The sequence below is a fragment of the Anopheles moucheti genome, chromosome 2, assembly GCF_943734755.1.
Source record: "Anopheles moucheti chromosome 2, idAnoMoucSN_F20_07, whole genome shotgun sequence".
Taxonomy (NCBI): Eukaryota; Metazoa; Arthropoda; class Insecta; order Diptera; family Culicidae; genus Anopheles; species Anopheles moucheti.
The window spans coordinates 79,004,148-79,022,763 of record NC_069140.1 but is presented as its reverse complement, the minus strand read 5'-3'; the positions used below and the strand labels follow the sequence as shown (position 1 = coordinate 79,022,763).

The 18,616-nt window shown below is 40.5% G+C and overlaps 1 protein-coding gene across 1 annotated transcript in view; it reads left to right on the top strand.

Moving 5' to 3' along the window:
• LOC128299474 (nephrin-like) overlaps window positions 1–18,616 on the top strand; it is a 292,126-nt gene that overhangs the window by 152,667 nt on the left and 120,843 nt on the right. Inside the window, exons 3-4 of the mRNA XM_053035456.1 lie at window positions 15,214–15,372; window positions 15,975–16,154. Of these exons, the coding sequence (XP_052891416.1) occupies window positions 15,214–15,372; window positions 15,975–16,154 (339 nt within the window). The remainder of the gene's footprint in view (window positions 1–15,213; window positions 15,373–15,974; window positions 16,155–18,616) is intronic.

Below are 18,616 nucleotides of genomic sequence, written 5' to 3'. Positions count from 1 at the left end.
CTCCCATACGATAAACAACCGTTTCCGGCAGCTGGGATGTCTTTGAAGCATTACCATATTACTCAATGTGTCGTCCTTAAGTGACATTGGGCGAAAGTTGGCACAAAAGTTGTGATGCTGTATGGGAAACTTTCGACACTTTCGACTAACGTTCGGCAATGGGGAAGTATCAACCCGGATTCCATGCCAGCATGTGCTTGGGTGGTTGTTCGATAGTGATTACCAATTTGTTCCTCTCGTCACACTACTGTTGGCTCTTGAATTCCCGCCTAATTGAGTCAAGATGTGATAATAAAAGTTTACTATTGTTCTGGACAGTACGCAACTTGGCTCTGTTATCGGATGGATGTTTCGATTCCACGTTTATCATTAGACACAATAATGCCTGGGCAGCTTGTACAACTTGAAGTATTTGATTTTTATTGGCAATTTAAGCAATTTATTATTTAGAAAATATTTTGCTTAATATTTACTTAAAAGAAACAATAAATATATATATCATGAATAACACTCCCAATACAGCCTCTACTACGCCACTAACGCTGATTCGTTAGAAATCAATTCACCCAGCAGCTCCCAATTCGCATGACAAGTGATAACCCCAAAAGGACAAAGTTGACAGAGCGTTCCAATTTTCTTGCCGGCCAGCACCAGCAAATCTACCTCTGGGCAAAGCTAAGACACACTCTAAACCCCGAAAACCCCAACACAATAGTTGTGCGCCGTACGGCCAGAACTCCAGAACTCCAACCGGCGGAAAAACTTCAACCAGGGGCAAGCAGCTTCGGGTTCGTCCATCAAGCCGCCCCTTAACCCGAAGACAAAGTTAGGATCGAGTAAACACCAGTAAACTGTCACTAATCCTGACAAGGGACCGATAATCTGCTCCTGCAGGCAGACAGCGGCAGACTTTCCGCAGGACAGACCCAGCCGTTGCTCGATATCACCCGAATCACCACCGCGCCGTTTTTCCCGGTAATCGAGAATTATTCAAATATATTCAAATTCTCTGCCAAAACGACAATTTGATTGATACCGAACCCGGGTAGTCCGGACGTCGGGCAATACCGGACATCGGACCATATCTTCATATCACGGTTCCAGATGCGGGCACTGTCCGTAGATTTCGCATTTCCGATACGAGATCCAGTTTTGTTTTTCGATCGATTCCGGTTGCCTTTCCTTGCCTGCCCCCCTGCTAGATTTCTATTTCTATTACATTCTCCGGACTCTTTCCACGCATTCGCATTCATCCATCCGAAGGACCTTGACTGAGAGGCGAATAATCGTATCAAAGTGAGCCCCGTTTGCTGCTGCCTGGCAGAAGGAAATGTTGAAGCGTCCCGGTCGAAACTACGGTCGAAACTTTGATGACCTTACGAACTATCTCACCCCTGATAAGAAAGGTTTTTCGAGTTTTCGAGATGTGTGTGTGTGTGTGTGTATATACATTGGGAAGACAGCTGCAGTCAAATAGACGGCGGGCGATGGTGCTGGTGAATCAGTGCCTGGCAAAACTAGATAAATTAGCCATTTTTCGAAAATTGGTCTCTTTCAACGGTCGATAATGGTTGGATTTGAGTTAAGCTTCCCGCTTACCGCAGTTGGGGTTTTGTATTGGCAGGAAGGAATTACAATCGAATACCCATTAGGCATCCTTTCAATAAAGTTTCGTCTAAATGGAGAGGATGGAAGGAGAAATAAATTAATACACATTTAAAGACTTATAAAGTAATTAAATCAATGAAAGTTAAGTGACGACTGGAATTTATCATGTTATTGTATTCAATGTGTGTCAAAGTTTTTGACACAATCTGCCAATGTAGAGGATCGGAGCTTAGAACGAATGACGGGAGAGGGCGCCACCATCAATGCAAATAAAAAGGGCTGCATTTCGAGGATCGAGCCCTATTCCTGGTGCAATCGAGAAAAAACTAGTAATAAATTTTGAAAATCACAACAAATCCGCAACTTTGCAACAATGTGTATTAAACGAAGATTTTTGATTCATAATATTTTCACCTTTTAAAAGAATTTCTTAAAATAAACCTTTAACTCGTGGCACACTTTCAAAGCTTAAGGTTTATTCCCTGAAGACATCGGCAGCATGTCCACCTCATTCCACTACAAATGTGATACATAATTCACATGCTAAATGAAGGAATTATCTTCATCAGAAATGGAGTCTTACCGGAGCTCCCTTCATCCAAAATGCTCACCGATCCTTGCGGTCGGGACCACCCGTACGATTTTGGGGTTTGAGTAGCGAATGTCAAAAGGTGTTCGAATCAATAATCTTCCAGCCTGGGATTACAATCCACGGGGCCCACATTCGATAACCGCACCGGCATTTCTGCATGTTGCGAACGACGCGACGCACGATGGAATGAGATGAATGACGAAAACTTTCAGCCAAACACCACTAAGCTGCTATTCCACCGCCCGATAATACCGATTTGCCCCGCTCGCAAGCGAATGTCTTGCTTCCTGCGGATGTAATATGGGCGCCCAAACCCATCGCATTGTTGACTTACGTGCGGATGGGTTTTTCAAGAGCTTTCGCATAAACTCTTCGCCCACAGCAACCTGTTAGACGGTGCCTGGATAGTTCCTTTGGTTCCACCCAGGAAAGGTTGCAGCTTTACACTATCCTGCACCGTGCGGCGTCCCTCGGTTTGATTCGTGCAATTTTTCGTGCCCTCGTGCCTGCCGAAATGGCCTCATAAAACCCGACTGCCATCCCGAGCTGGCTTACGTCAAATGAGACCCGACGCATCTCCCCCTCGGGGGCTTACGGAGCCCGGGGCACGAAATAAGCCAGCCGACATAAAAGTACACGACATCCCGGACGCATATAACCCACATACGTGTTCGGTGCTCACTTCCGCGTGTGTAATCCTCCCGAGAGGTAGGATGGGCGCAAGGACTACAGAGGGGGGATGAAATGGCCAAATCTAAATGCCATAAAATAAGCAAGTTACACACAATTTCACTTTAGCCGACTTAGGCACAACCACGGTCAGTGGCCATCACGACCACGCCTGTTTCGCACCGAATGGCTCAACGCAAGCGGCCCGCGAACTCCGTACGGTACGGTACGGAACGGGCTCAAATAAATGCAACTCGATGGGACGAAAAGTAAAATAAACCTCGCCGCTCGTAAATGGTAAGTGAAAAAGTTCACGATCCGATGAGACTGCCAAACAACCACCCAACCACCCCCACACATGGGGGCCAAAAACAAATGGCACCAGCAAAAAAAAAAACCGATCCGTAAGATTGTTGCGAATACTTTGCTGACGTACCTGTTTTAGTTTGGTGCGCAACGGGGGCAAGCTCTGGTTCTGGTACGACGGACCAGACGGCGAGCGACGCAGACACATCATGTGATCATGTGAAAAGTTTATTTTTCAACGTCTTCAGCACGAAAGTTTGTGTCACGGCTTCTGAGATGCGGGATGGATGCATTGGCCAAAGTTCAAAGTATAGTGGCGGTTGTATCTTCTTTTTTTTTTGGTTTCTCTTCTCTTTCTGTTCGAGGCAAAGAAAGAAAGTTTGAACATAACCATTCGGCTGGCGAAGATAATGATGTGAAACATTCGGGAGCTTTCCGTTAAGGTTAAGACCATGCGAATGCGCATGTTTATTGTTGTTGCTGCTTTTTTTCGAGTGATATTCCGTTTAATATGGCACTTTTGGTTATTAGAACATGGGGGAATGGTCGTTTCTGAGGGAATAGATGGTTGCTACATCGACATTATTAGTTATTTTATGTAACTTTTAACTAATAAAGTATGTAGAAATGAGCTTTATCGCTGGAATTTCATCACAACTTCACGATGAACGTTCTTAGGCCATTTTGAAAGCTCGATAATAAACAATGCATAAAATAAGATTTACAAAAAGGGAAAAATTATATAATATTAGCCGGCATCGCGAACGGTTTAACAAATTTTAACCGTCGTCAAAAATTCATTTTTGTTAAATCGAATTCATTCCATGTTCATTTTTGTTAAAATTGACGACTGTTAAATCAGTTGACGATAGCCGTCAACTCACATAGGAAACAAATTCGAGCAGTTTGAAAAAACGGTTTTAATTTGTTTCGCGTACACTTTTGACGACTTTATTTTTACGACGTCTCATAGCCTGTCGTTAAAATTAACAAATGAACATATGTATTGCTTTTCTATCGAATTTTCGGTCGACGACGTTTTCGGTGCATTTTGTTTAAGAATGTGCACTTTTAGAATTTAGTGTGATGATTATTTAAAAATGTATAATAAAATTATGCACATAATTATTTATCGTTTTTCTGTACACTGCGTAGCCTAACTATGAAACTTGATGAAAATTGCAATACTTTGCTCACATCTTTACATACGCGAAAGCTAGACAGCAGGATGAGTAAAAGCATAAACGATACATGTGCATATCTCACGCATTTGTTCAATTCCTGTTTTACTTCATGCTTGTGGAATGCGATCACAGCTACATTTTTGCAGGTTGTGAACGAAAGAGGGACGTTTTGTTTTGTTTTTTTTTTCATTAGAACGGCCCGATCGTATCGACTTATTTTTACCACGTAGCCGGATAGTCAGTCCTTGATACGGGGGTTTGGTCCGAATGGGATTTGAACCGGTCCTGTCGTGTCAGCAAGCGGCGTTGGTACCAATACACCACCGGACTGCCCCAACGTTTTGTTGTTGTTATTATTTTTTTATAAAAGAAATCCTAAGTGAAACAGCTGTGCGAATAATTTTTTTACGCGTAAAGACGCACTATCAACATACAGCACACAACATCATTTCTAAGGAATTCAACCCATACAACATAGGACAACATCGAAACGGAAGAGAAAAATTATCCAAATTCATCCTTTAATCAGTACAATGCACTGTAGCAGATCGACGCAGAAAACCCCATAAGAGATTCGTGTGCAAAAGAAGTACGCGCTACCCACAACATGCACCGAATGTTTTTTTCCTAGCTCCAAATTCAATGCGCTTGTCGAAGCAAGTACGGAGTGTAAGGAAAAAAACAACATTTGACAGTTCCAAATCTGCTCGACGTAAAGGTCGTCGTCAATTTTGACGACTGCGAGTTCACTCGTTCGCGATGCCAATGGCGAGTAGTTTTTAACAAATTTGTTAAAATTTTGACGACGGTTAATTTTAACCGATTTCTTTCGCGATGCCGGCTATTATGAGGGAAAATATTTAAGCATTTAATTGTGGATTTGTTCTAAAATGCTGAAATGTATTATTCGTTTACGGAGTACCGTTCTAATGCAACTTGAAGACAGCTTCAATTCCGAATATTTTTTTCGGTTTTTTTTCCATGATTAATACACTATTTTATATATTATTTTTTATATTATTATATTATTAATACATTATTTATGTTTATATATTTTATATTATTTTATTCATTATTATATTTATATTTAATTTTTATACAAATGTACATAATCATTAAAATTCCTAGGATGACAGAATTTGCGGTACTGTCCACGCTGCTTTATTCCAGGATTTCACAATAAAAAAAGGAAGAGTAATGGGTACTAATTTCGCAATAAATACTTATTATCCATCTGTCAGTTCACTACCGGTGGCGTTCCGACTGCAGTGTTAATTCATTGTCATTTATTATCTGTATCCTTGGCCAAATGCATCGGTGATCTTCTGAATGCATTATGGAGATAATTATGAGCATAAAAAATAAAGCGTATTATCGTTTGACACTATTATTAACACAATAATTATTTAAGTGTATCCTTAGTAAAAAACCTTAGTGTATGTTTTTACCTTGTCTTATATTCCGAACATGCGAAGATCGATTAATTAGGAATAGGAAGATTTTGCTTGATTAAAGTGGAATATGCAGAGAGGCGATTGATGCAATTACTATTTATTACATTATTTAAGGTACAAAAGACACTCCTTAATATCCGTAATTTAAATGAAAACAATATCAACAAGAACTAATTTTATCGTTAAGATACTATTCCATCACAGTAATTCGTGATTTAGCTTCGTGATTGGCAAAGTAATTCATTTTCTATGTTTCGATATTATCTCAAGGTATAATGATGCTGTTGAAGGGGAAGCCCAAGCCCTTTGATCCCCTTGTTGGCGACGTTGTCTTTTAATCCACCATGACGGTCGTTCTGATGGACACATCAACACCACCACACCGACCTTATTATGCTCCTACTATGTAGATGGACAAGTAGACTTCATGGGCATGGTAGTTCGGTCGGATGACAATAACATCTGAACTTTTGTTTTCTTTAAGCTAGTTAGAGTGAACTTAACGTGCAGTTCATGGAGCATGTCTTTTCCGCAGTTAATTTATAGTTGATTTAAACCCATCTTAAATAAAACACCTAAATGAGCTCTTGATTTGAAGTAAATCAGTGCAAATTATACAAGAACGTAGAGATCTTCTTGCAATAAACAGAAAATTATTCAACTGTTGGAACTTTTGACTGGTTGTACTGTCAAAATAAATATTAAAAGCAAATTAATCATAAAATACAGCTATAAATAACTATAAATTAATAATAGACAAACATGAAATTATCCTCACATTACCATAATGACAGTCACTGGAAAGTGGATTTCAATGTCCGTTAACCGACGTACAGTTGTTTTTTTTATTCTGTCTGCAAATTCCTTCATACTCGTTTAAAATTAAAGAAAGTCACCATGGTGTAACACAGTAACCATCGACCCTCTTTGTTGTCTATCTCATCACGAGCTGTCCGTGTCGAATGATGTGGAATCAGCGAACAGATACAGGAAAAAAAAACACAGCAACCACTGTAAGCCCACAACAATCAGGCCCGCAATTAAGGGGTGGGGGACTCTAGAAGAAATAGCAGAAGAAAAAAAGAGTGCGTCATGAAACAAGACACCGCAATTAAGACGAATTAAGACACAGTCGCTTGATTAGAACAAAACCGTCAGGCCCACGGGGGATGAACCTAGCAAATCAACAAAAAAAGACACACACAAATGGATCGCTATGCAATCGAAAAGGGCAAAATGTGAACATACCCACACAAATGGATGCTCCCGGCGCAACATAACACACGCTGCAAACGGGACGACAAAAAAACAAAACCCCTCCGGATTATGTGGAAAGCAACCTCACTCGAAGGAATCAGTACGAAATGGATGTATGCTCGAGGGGGGGGGGGGGGGGGGGGGAGGGGCATACATGAGGTGTTCCGGGGGGTTTAAGCATAAAATGAGGCACGATGTTTATCGCATGTTAAATCTAAGTAATTAAAACAATAATTCAAGTGAGCCGCTCGAGAGGACATGTTTTTCTGAAGCAATTTTTCATTCCCATGCCGTGTTTCTACGGGTATTGAAGGGGCATGGACATGGGGGGGGGGGGGCAACCAGTTCAAGTGGGTAATGTGTTAGAAATGAACTCGTAGCATTCACTCGCATCACCCCTTTCGCACGGCACGCCAAAGCTCGTTATCATATCCCAACAGCGGCAGGCCACGTGTTTGGCGACGTGAAGAATGACATTCGTTACGTTCGATGCGCGAAGGGGTTAACATTTTTTTATGCAGAAATAAAATTGGCAGCCAAGTTTCCAAGCGAACAAATTATCTCACCCACACGTTACGGTGAACGATTTACGATACGAAATTCTTTCCTTTGTGCGATAGGCAAAATCCAGGCGGTGAGTTTTTCCTACAACTCTCACGACCAGCGTCACCATCGTTTGGAGGAGATTAAATTCCTTTCCCCTAGCGTTGATTATCTGCTGTTGTTGTTTGCGGAACGCACAAGTACGGCGAGTATTGTATTTTAAATTTATTTTTAAAATACATCAACTTTAATGTGTAATCTCGTGTCAGTGATGGAAAAGATTGATGGAACAGGCTCTCTTTCTCGTGACGGCTGTTGAATTATCGGTACTTTTCAGAAGTTTTTTTTTGTAATTTTCCTTTCTTTATGGCCCCAAATGTTGTTCATTGAAACGCTTGCAAAATTCATGCTAAAAGCCATTTTTCAAAAAAATGTTTAATTGTGAAGCCTTCCAGCCATTTTGCCACGCACCGAAGCATTCGAAGTTCAAACGTATTACATTGAAAATGTTTTGAAACAGTTTGCTTGCATTCAAAATTAAACAGGTTGAATGATTGAGCCACGAGCATTACTTTATGAAATGTACTCAAAATGTGCACACATGGCTGCGTTTTATTGAAAAAAGATTTCTCCGAACACGCTTGTGTTCGTTTCGTTGATCGATTTGTATGAGATCGATCGTTTTGTTCTTTTTTTTTTATTCTGTTTGTTCTGTGCGCAACCAATGTGACGGTTGGTGGAATGTTGTGTACACTTACGGTTAACGAATAAAAACATTGCAAAATGTACAATTAAGCAATAAAAAAAGGATAACCACAATGTTTTTCAACACCCAAAACCGTAGGTAATGAATACGTTAATGAGGCTGTCTTCGCCAAACAACACTTTTGCAACAGTGTTCGCTTGAATGGAGGAGCGGAAAAATAAAATGAAATTGACGCCCAGTTGGTAGAATTGTGCTCAGCTGGCTCGGACATACGGAATGATTTCAATATTATCCTCATCCCGGCCAGCTGATTGCACAACCGGGCGGAGTTTATTCGGCGTCCGATGCGCGTCATTTCCCGTACCCTCCAGATGCACCAGCGAACCAGCGAAGAGCATTATTTTGTAAGAGTGCCATTTTTCCAAGCAACGTTTCCGTCAGCAAAAGCTCATCCACTTCTACTTCTACTTGGGAAGTTCGCGAGACTTCTTGTCCGTGCGGCGATCTCACCCAGCAGCACGGACAGCTACCGTCATCATCCATTGTGACCGGTCAGAAGTCTCGGGTGTGGGTGTGTGTTTCTTAAGCTGCAAGTTTTCATGCATCATTAGATTGTGCCCTGCATTTCCGCATCCAGTCCATGCCATCATTTTTTCCCGTTCGTACTACGAGATCGAGCTGACAGCTGAAAAACGGACCAGACTGAACGTATCCATCCCCGGGACGTTGGGTGAATCAGCACACAACTTGCATCGGAAGTGCATAAGCTAAGCTGCACCGTGGGCACCGAAATCGAGCGTAACTACAACGCATTCCCCGGCAGCGAAACGTTTCGTGGTCCATCACGGTGGGGTATGATCACTCATTCGGTCCGGGAGTGCCTTTATCCGGTGCGGTGTTTCAAACAAGCGCACCGGAAAACTATGCAAATGCAGTCGAAATGGAATGGAACACAACACCGCTCAAGCTACAGTGCACTGCTAGGGAATGCAGGAGCGGGTTTAAATGATATAAATAAGGGAGAAGAATGGATAAGCTGGCGGGATGAGAGAGTCTACTCAAACTACGCAAACCGTTTTGCTCGAAACTAATTATGAACAATAAATTCTATTTGAAGCTATAAAAATGTACTACTGGTTTTGCGAACAATTTCCCAGCGTGGAAGTGGTGCATCAACTGAGCATGAAACCGTATTATGTCTGACGGAAGTATTTTAGAAGTTTTACGATGAGATTCCTTTGAAATTCTAAGTACAGCAATACTCCTTTCACACAAAAACATGATTGTTTGTTGAACTGGAATAATTTGTAAAACCAACCGAATTTTTTATGGATAAATTACATAATCTGACTTTCTGATACATCTCACTAAATTATGAAAAATATCACGAACAGAAATACCATAATAACTGCAATCGGCAGACAAGCGTCTGCGCAACAGTCAATTGCTTAGGAGCTCAATCGAGTAGCCTGAGCTTTTTTCAAATATTCCGTTTTATTTGACATCTCAGAAAGTTCCTTAACATTTTTTCTTCATTTTAAATATTGCTTTGATTATTCTTTTATGTTGTTGCCTTGATTGACTTAAAGCTAATTTAACACAGTAATGTTATAAAACAGTAAATTTTAAACGCTTATTTTTGTTATTCTTAAGCAATAAATTGAACATTTGTTTTCTTTTCCAATCTGCTCGCAATTCTTCTTGATTTATGATTATGAAAATAATCAAATGATCTTATTATATTTAAACAAATTAATTTTATGTTTGCTTTTATAACTAACGGCATATGATAAACACGTTTCGTCACCCGTGCACGAATAAAAATGCATTTTTGATACGGAACAATAGACAAAACCTTTATTGTAATAAACAAATATGTATAAACAACAACAAAACAGCTTATTAGCAGCTTCTTTAGTTTTGTTTTTTTTTATAATAAAAATATAATTATTGTTTTTATTTTTCCTAAACTGAAAATCTGTCGTACAATAAGTTGCTCTTTCTCACATTCACACATTCACGCTCTTTTACATTTCTCTTTTTTAATCTATTCGCAATTCTTCTTGATACACGAATATGAAAATAAACAACTGATCTTATTATATTTAAACAAATTAATTTTATGTTTGCTTTTAGAACTATCGGAATATGATAAACACGTTTCGTCACCCGTGCACGAATAAAATTGCATTTTTGATACGGAATTAGATTAGGTTTTTGATAGAAAAACCTTTTTTGTAAAAAAAATATGTATAAACAACAACAAAACAGCTCCTTAGCAGCTTCTTTAGTTTTGTTTTTTAATAATAATTAAATAATAATTTAATAATAATTTTGTTTTTTAATTTAAAAATAATTATTGTTTTTATTTTTACCCAAACTGAAAATTTGTGGTTGCTATTTATCACATTCTTTAATTTTCAAAATAGCGAGTAAAATATTCGTTTTAATTTTTTATACGGAATCAAAAGGAAAACCTTTTTTGTAAAAAAAAAATCAATTAACAAGAACAACACAGAGCTTTTAAACTTCTTAAGTTTTGGTTTATTTAAAGAAAAAATAAAATAAAATAAAATACTTATTGTATTATTTTTCCTAAACTGAAAATCTGTGGTGCAATGAATTACTGCTCATCCATGCGTCATTAAATGCTTAAATGCAAGCCATTCCAACGTGTGGAACCGTGTTCTAAAAGCATTCGTAAATATTAAGATATCTTTGCTATTTAATTGATAATCATCCTCTCCCTGAACGATGGCTTCAAAGTGGTTTTAGCTGGCTGAAAGTATCGTGTCTCTCTGTGTTTACCGAGCAGCATCTGCATCTTTAGCTCATTCCCATCTAAACAGATAAAGTAAGCAGAGTCTTCCAGAGAACAAGGAGAAGATTACGGTGTGGGTTGGTTCGGCTACACTAAACACACCCCCGTTTGTCTGTCTGTCTGTCCGTATCTGTAATAACGCTTTGCTGACGCTAAACAGACAAACAGACTGCAATCATTGAATCCTTTGCACAAAAGGATACGCCACACTCGTTGATCACCATTTTGCATTCACTCGTGCTGCTGCTGTTGCACTGTGCGGCGAAACCACAGCATCAAGCTTTATCCTTTATCCCACAGTGCATCGAATCGAACTAATCAGATCAGCTACCATCCCACCAGCAGCCGTAGTATCTCAATCAAAATCAACAAATAAATAGCAATTTCCAGCTGCAGTGGCAAACGTACACCCTGGAATGACACCCTGATCGAGTTTGCATGTGTCAACATCTCTCTCTCTCTCGAGATAATTCCACCCCTGGTCCCTGGGTTTTGTTCGAAAGAAAGCCAACAGCTCAGAAGAAAGTGCTTCATGCGTTCGAACGGCCATGATTATAATACGCCAACGCCATCAACTCGGGTGGTGGTGCGAAAAGGAACAACGGATGTTTTGATCACAAGCAGACTGCCGAGTTTTCTCATCATTTACAGTGACAACATCTTTTCAATTAAACTTCATAGACGGCAAAGCTACCCGGCCCGGTTTGTTTTGTTTCGCATAAAACACACGCACTGCACTCAAGCTTATGAACGTTTATATTGTTCGTTTCGGATCCATTTTGTTTTCTTTTTCTTCTCTTTTCTTCTAACAAGAACACTAATTCGCACTACAACTTTGCTGTCAAATTAAACCCTCTTAACTGCTTTGATTCTGGGTTGCCTGCAGACACCATTTTTTATCTCGTCTGCTGGCACCTGGTTTTGGGAACAACAACTTTCCAGCCATTGTCTCATCCCGCTCCCTGGGTCGTCCACCAGTGTGAGGATGCGCAACCATTTTGTACATTCCTTTGTTTTCCGGTAGATGGCTCCCGTTGTTCCTTTTTTCGTTCGCTCACTTAAAATCCTTCCCTTAGCGCCTGCAGGGCTGCAACTCGGATAGGATTTTCCTAATTGTTGACTATCTCGCCAAACTGTTCCCATCCCGCTCGAACCCGGTGGCTAGTTTTTGTGTCTCTTGTTGGCCTCACGTTTTGATCATGTTTACCACCTGGTGAGGTAGAGTTCCCTGTGTGCTGGTTTTTTTGTTGTTCCCTGTTTCCAGATTGATTTTTTGTGACTTTTCCACCCGGGCCTCGTTGGGAAACGTTAGAAAGTTTGAATTCAATTTTAACTTTTACCAGCCATACCGCAGGATACCGGAGGATTGGCACCCGGTGCCCGGTAGCACTTTGGAACAGTTCTGCAGTTGAACGTGTCAGGTTCGTAGTTTACATCCGGTGGATGATTCAACCTTACTTTTGTGTATGGGTGTGTGAAGCGTTTTTTTTATCTCAGGTTGTGTTTCCACTTCATTTTTCGTATAACGATGCTGTGAAACACAAACTGTGGGGAAAATGAAAGAAAAAAAAAACGCCAACAAAATTCACCCTGTATGTGTGATTATCGGTCGTGCTGTGAGTGTTGAATAGATTTTTTATCTTTCTCTCAGGTGGCGACACACCATAAGCAGGAAGGGCAAAACAAAAAATTACCCACTACCGTCCCATGCATAGGAAAGTGATTTCCAACGAGGGAATAATTATGCAATTATGCATTGCAAGCAAAATGCGCCACACCAACGAAAAAAAGAAACATTGAACTTCCCCACCCGGTACGGTGTGCACTGTAGCGAAGTGTAAAGATGGTTTAAATGAAGCTCTTTACACGGTGGTCTGCACCCGACACACAGCAGCGCTGCTGCAAATGAAATGTAAATAATGGAAAACAACAAAAGTATTACTACTTTTTGTAATTCCATTCGCGCAAAACTTTGCGATGATTAGTACAACACAGTAACGCTGGAAGATTATGTTGTTTCACTGGTTTTGTGCACACTAACTTGTCTAATTATACTGTTTTTGAACGTGAAGTACGCAGATTATCTATTTCTGATCGATTTTAGGTTAACTTTTTAGATTTGTATTCATTTTTGCAGATAAGAAAGAAATGTTAAGCAATACATAGGAACTGTTTAGAAACGCGTCCGCGTAAAAGATCTTCTGGAAATTTAAAGTTGATTTATTAGCTTATTTCTTAAACATTGTTGAATATGTTGGCACGAATGTATATTTCTCTTCAATTTCTTTTTGGTCCGTTAAAGCTACTGATGCTGTAGGTAGTGTATTTATTTAAAAAAATAATTCAAAAAACTTTAATTTATAAATAAGTCACCCTATCATGTAAGTAATATTTAAGATATTTCCCACTGTATTGTATATGGCCCTGGTTAAGAGCGTGTTTCTCACATTCATTTATATACTGCAAACCATAGACTATTCAAAAACACAAAATACTCAAACCAAAATACCATCTATGTCATACTGAAGTGAATAAAAGTTAAAATTGAAAGTTAAATAATGGTACCAAAATGTAGTTGGTAAACATAACATGAAGCTTGACTCTTCTTTTACTAAACCATGGAAACCATTTATTAAAAAATTGTCATGATACTAAGCAAGCGCCTTCGTGGGCCAATGCTTTGGTGATTTTCAGAATCATAAAGAATTGAAAGTAAATTGAGGCAAATAGAAAGCTTCCAAACGAGAGCTTTCGGTATTTCCGCGAATTCTATGGGGTTGTTAACGTCATGAGAATAACACCAGACAATCTGTGATTTTTATAATTAACTATTGCCGTCTATGGTCCGCTGATTTGTTAATCGGCGGTATCGGCCTTCAGACTTTTTCAGTTTAGTAAAAAATCCCATCTGGTTCTATCCCCCTTATGCAGAACGGTCTCTCTGGCAACGTGGTAAAATAAATCTAGTAGGCCAGCAGTTGCAGGCCCTATTAGAGCGTAACTTTAAGAAGAAGTATTGCCGCCTACTAGATTACAGAGATGGTATTTAGGCGAGAATATAATGCTCATTTTATTAACTTTTACCTTACAAAGGTGTTTCCGAGTTTCAAACTCTACAGCTCGTCGCAGCAGATCTTCAACAGGAGAGTCTTGACACCTAACAGTTGTAGAACTCTATCACTCTATCACTTACAATATCGCAGTAAGTTTACGTTTTTCTAGTGTTTCTTTCAAACCGGTTAAAATTAGTTACGCGATGATTAGTTCATCCATTGCTGATCATTCAGTGGTTGCCGATTGCCGATTGCCGATTGGTTGCCGATAAGATTGCCGATATGCTGTTGGTAATTATAATAGTACAGTGCTATAGATTCAATCTCAAACTAAAATAAAGTCTCAAGTCCTGGTATCAATGACACAGATTTTCATTAGTCTGATACATTTAAATAAAAGATCGTGTTCCACTGGTTATAGGTTATCACTTCAAATTATTGTGTTTTCTTGAAAATAATTTACCAATTAAACTTCAATTTGTCGTTGTTTAACTTTGGTCACTAAACTTTGTTCTTTTCTGTTGTATGTCTCCAACGCAATTGATTACATCGAGCTCGAAAGTCATGAAAGTAATTGTAATTTAATTACGAATGCTACGCCCAACCCAAAATACATCAAAGTCGATGCAACAATGCAATTGTTCGCTCCGCTCTGTGTGCGTCATTCAATTACGACAGCATGCTGCTGCTGGTGGTGCTGGTGCTGCACATTTGGCCAGCAATCTCGAACGCCTCACAGAACCTGAACTGAACCGTGCACCGGCCCATTCTTGGCTCGAAAGAATCTTCTAATTATGTACCAGCGTGGGGGTTTCCCTTTTTAACCACAGGCCCATCGTAAAACCAGCTTGTGTCTATCGGTCGTTTCGGCAAAATAAAAAACCAACCTCTCGCAGCACTATTTCGCACTTCAGTACGGACCGGCCAGAGTCCAGACACACTTTGCGCAGCATTCGTTGGCTAATAGACGGGTTCTCTCTAACAGCCTTTTTTTTCGTTCTTCCCTCTCCCATATTCCAGTGGTGCTGCCGATGGTACTGCACTGCACAGCCGAGCAGCAAAAATTTAGACTGACACCGGTGGATCTGGTCGCATCGGAGGGCACCGAGACGCTGTTGCGATGCGAAATCCACAACGCAGCCGGTTCGGTGCAGTGGACCAAGGATGGTTTTGCGCTGGGTAAGTAATAATTTCATAAAATTTCCATTTCCCACCACCTTCTCACGCGTCGGCCATCTTCCGCCATGGCGCGCACTTAATGAAACCAAGCCCTTAATGGTCCACTACGGGGCGGTCATCGCCACACCGATAGGCCATTGGCTCGTCGGCATTCGGCAGTACGGCCTCGGTTTGCTACAAAGTTCCCTCCAAACTGCAGTCCAAAGTAGTAGCGGCCGTTGTGGCCGGAATGCCGAACGGATGGAAATGATAATCACTGTTCTGTTGTGTGCGCCGCTTGGAACCCGTGACATACGTTGCGCATGGAAGAGAAATGGGAAACCATTAACAGGGCAGGGCAATGCACACTACAATGGGGCACCAAAAAGGGCAGTCTTTGACTTAGTTCGCTAACCATGGAAAATGGATGAATACTTTTCCGGTTGTAGAGTTCCCAGCAGGCGGGATGCATTGTTACGCACAGGGTTAGTGGAAAACTAATTGATGGTCACCGAAAAATTGAACTCCGCATCAGTGTGGTCCTTCAATCAGCACGCATTCTTCGTTACAATGTTACAACTCCATTTTTATGCTTCATTCTCGCTTCCCTCTCTCGAAACCAGGGTTCACGCAGAGCATACCGGGGTATCCCAGGTATTCGGTGCTCGGTGACAGTGGCCAGGGCATCTACAACCTGCGGATAGTGAACGTCACGCTCGAGGATGACGCCGAATATCAGTGCCAAGTGGGCCCTTACATGCACCACACGCTGATCCGTGCCAAGGCAAAGCTGACCGTAATAGGTAAGTGTGGCCACCACGTGGAAACCACCATTCTGTTTCTTTTCTTTCTACATAACATTCCGATTGGTCTACATGCTACGAAATTCAGGCGTTTTATTTTTTATAAGCCGCGCGGTGAACATTCAAGCTTAGTTAACTTTTACATTTTTTATACTGCTAATACATACTACCGGCGGGGAGCAAAACACCCGAACACACAGCCGAGCACCCAACTTCAAACGTGGTTGGGTTGGGTTGTAAGCTTCGGTCGGTGCTACGCCAAATAACTTTCAACTCACTCGCATTCACTCGCCTCGCACGGCCAGCTGGTGCTCATTAGCAAGTGCCGAAGCGCTCGCCAACTCACTGCACCGGCAGTGGGAAAATTAATATGAACCTTTTCCGGAATGTTGACACAGAAATGGAACTGCGCCGCTACCGGCTGGGTACTTCTGTTTGATACTTCATTTCGCTCTCTTTTTCACTGTTTTTTTCTCCTTTTTTTGTTGTCTCGTCGCAAACCTTTTTAATGTTTTTTTGTTTTTGCGTGACCTGAAAAAATAACCCATCTGGGTACGTTTTCATAGCCGAAAATATAAGGCGTATGATACAAATGTATTACTTTAATGGCGAACAGCGTGAAATGAAATCAAAACTGTGCTGCCTTTACGGTACATATTAATTCCGTCCATTTCGAATGCAACGTGATGATGAAAAAAATGCTTTTTACAATGCTTTTTGCTGCTTACAATCTTGTGATTTAATCTACTTCTATCATAAATGTTTTAAAAATATCATTATTCTCAGTTAAAAAAAAGGGAATCAAAATTGTTAAAATTAAATGAAATAGACTGTAAACTGATAATAATGTTTCAGTTACTACCAGATCACTACGGAACATAAGCGAAACTGTCAACAAATCGCTGTCATAAGCCTTCAAAAATTGTCACCAGAGGCGCTGCAATCAAGTTTTCTATGCTCACTAGATTATTAGTATTTTTATGGCAAGCAGTAAAAAAATGTTCAATTATAGCAAACTTAACAGAATAACTGACAAAATGTGGGCTTGATTGTTAAAAAAAGAACAACACATTCTGAGTTTCTGAATTTCTTACACGCACTTCTCGATGCGTCTCGAGGGCGCATGGTTAAACTTACGTCAATTGTAAACTTAAGTCAATTTTAAACTTATTCTGAAGTACAACGCATTTTCGGACAGTGGACGGGCATCTTATCTCAAGTATACTAAACCGTAAATGGTCGTTTTGTAAATGAATTATTTTTGTTTTATAGCAAATATGTTTAAAAATCTTTTAACAACAAAAAAATGCCTGTAGAACATTTACCATTATGTACTATTACAAAGATTAATGTTGTTAAAAAATCCCAGTACCACAAACGCTTATTTTAATTTTCAGATTAAGAAGTGTTTTTAAAAAAATTATCTTAATTTAAACTAAAGTCGAAGTCAAGGGAACCCTGGATGGAGGCTCGAAGGATTTTTTGAGATAAAAAGAAAGCTTCTCATTTTTTGAATTCATGTACATTCAAATGGAAAGACCATTCCTGGACGGTCAATAGGAATGATGATGGATATCCCATCAACGTTTCTACCGCTTCTCCAACTGCTTGCATGATGTTGCAGCATCATTTGCATCCCGAACGCGAACTCTATCGCACACTTGACACCATACCATTACCGATCAAAAACGCAAACACTGCCACACGGCCACCGACATGTCAATAACCCCTGCATATTCATGCATCGCACCCATCATCGTCCAAGGAGGACCAGAAAAAGAAAAGAAAAACCCAAACTAGATAACTACCGGCAAAGGAATTCAAAAACCCACCCCGCTAACGACCGGTGGCAGCATAAATCATCATCCAACTTGGGGCACCAACCGCCCCCGCACACACACACACAAGGGTGGCATTCTAATAAATAAAGAAGTGCAGCGTAACAACTAACACAGGCGGGGCAAACAAAACATCTACTGAGCAACAACAGAGAGAAAAAAATCTCTCACCGCACTTCACAAAACCACTGGCACTCTTGGCATTGGACTGTGGATGGCGGGAATGGCGCAGGACGGCGAGATCGTTCCGCCACACGCAATACAGCCCGAGCGAGCTGTCTGCAAACTTCTGCGTCCCATAAATGATGCACGGTTTTAAATTCAACCCGCCCGGGACGGTGTGTGTGTGTGAGTGTGGTCTGATGGATACAGGTGGGTATCCTCTTTTGCAATCCAGAATCCGTTTGACATCTGTACGCTTGTCTGTTTTTTTTTGTGTGTGCAAGAGAAAAAACACCATTAGGATGTCACTCGGTACACGGTTCGCGACCAGCACCGCGGTGTAAAGGAATTCTAAAGTCCTATCCTGTCTGTGTGCTCCCCCCCTCTTACGGACCACAGAAAACCAAAACTCCGGTCCGAAAATGGAGCCAGACGTGCAATTATTGTAATTAAGGTGGCCGC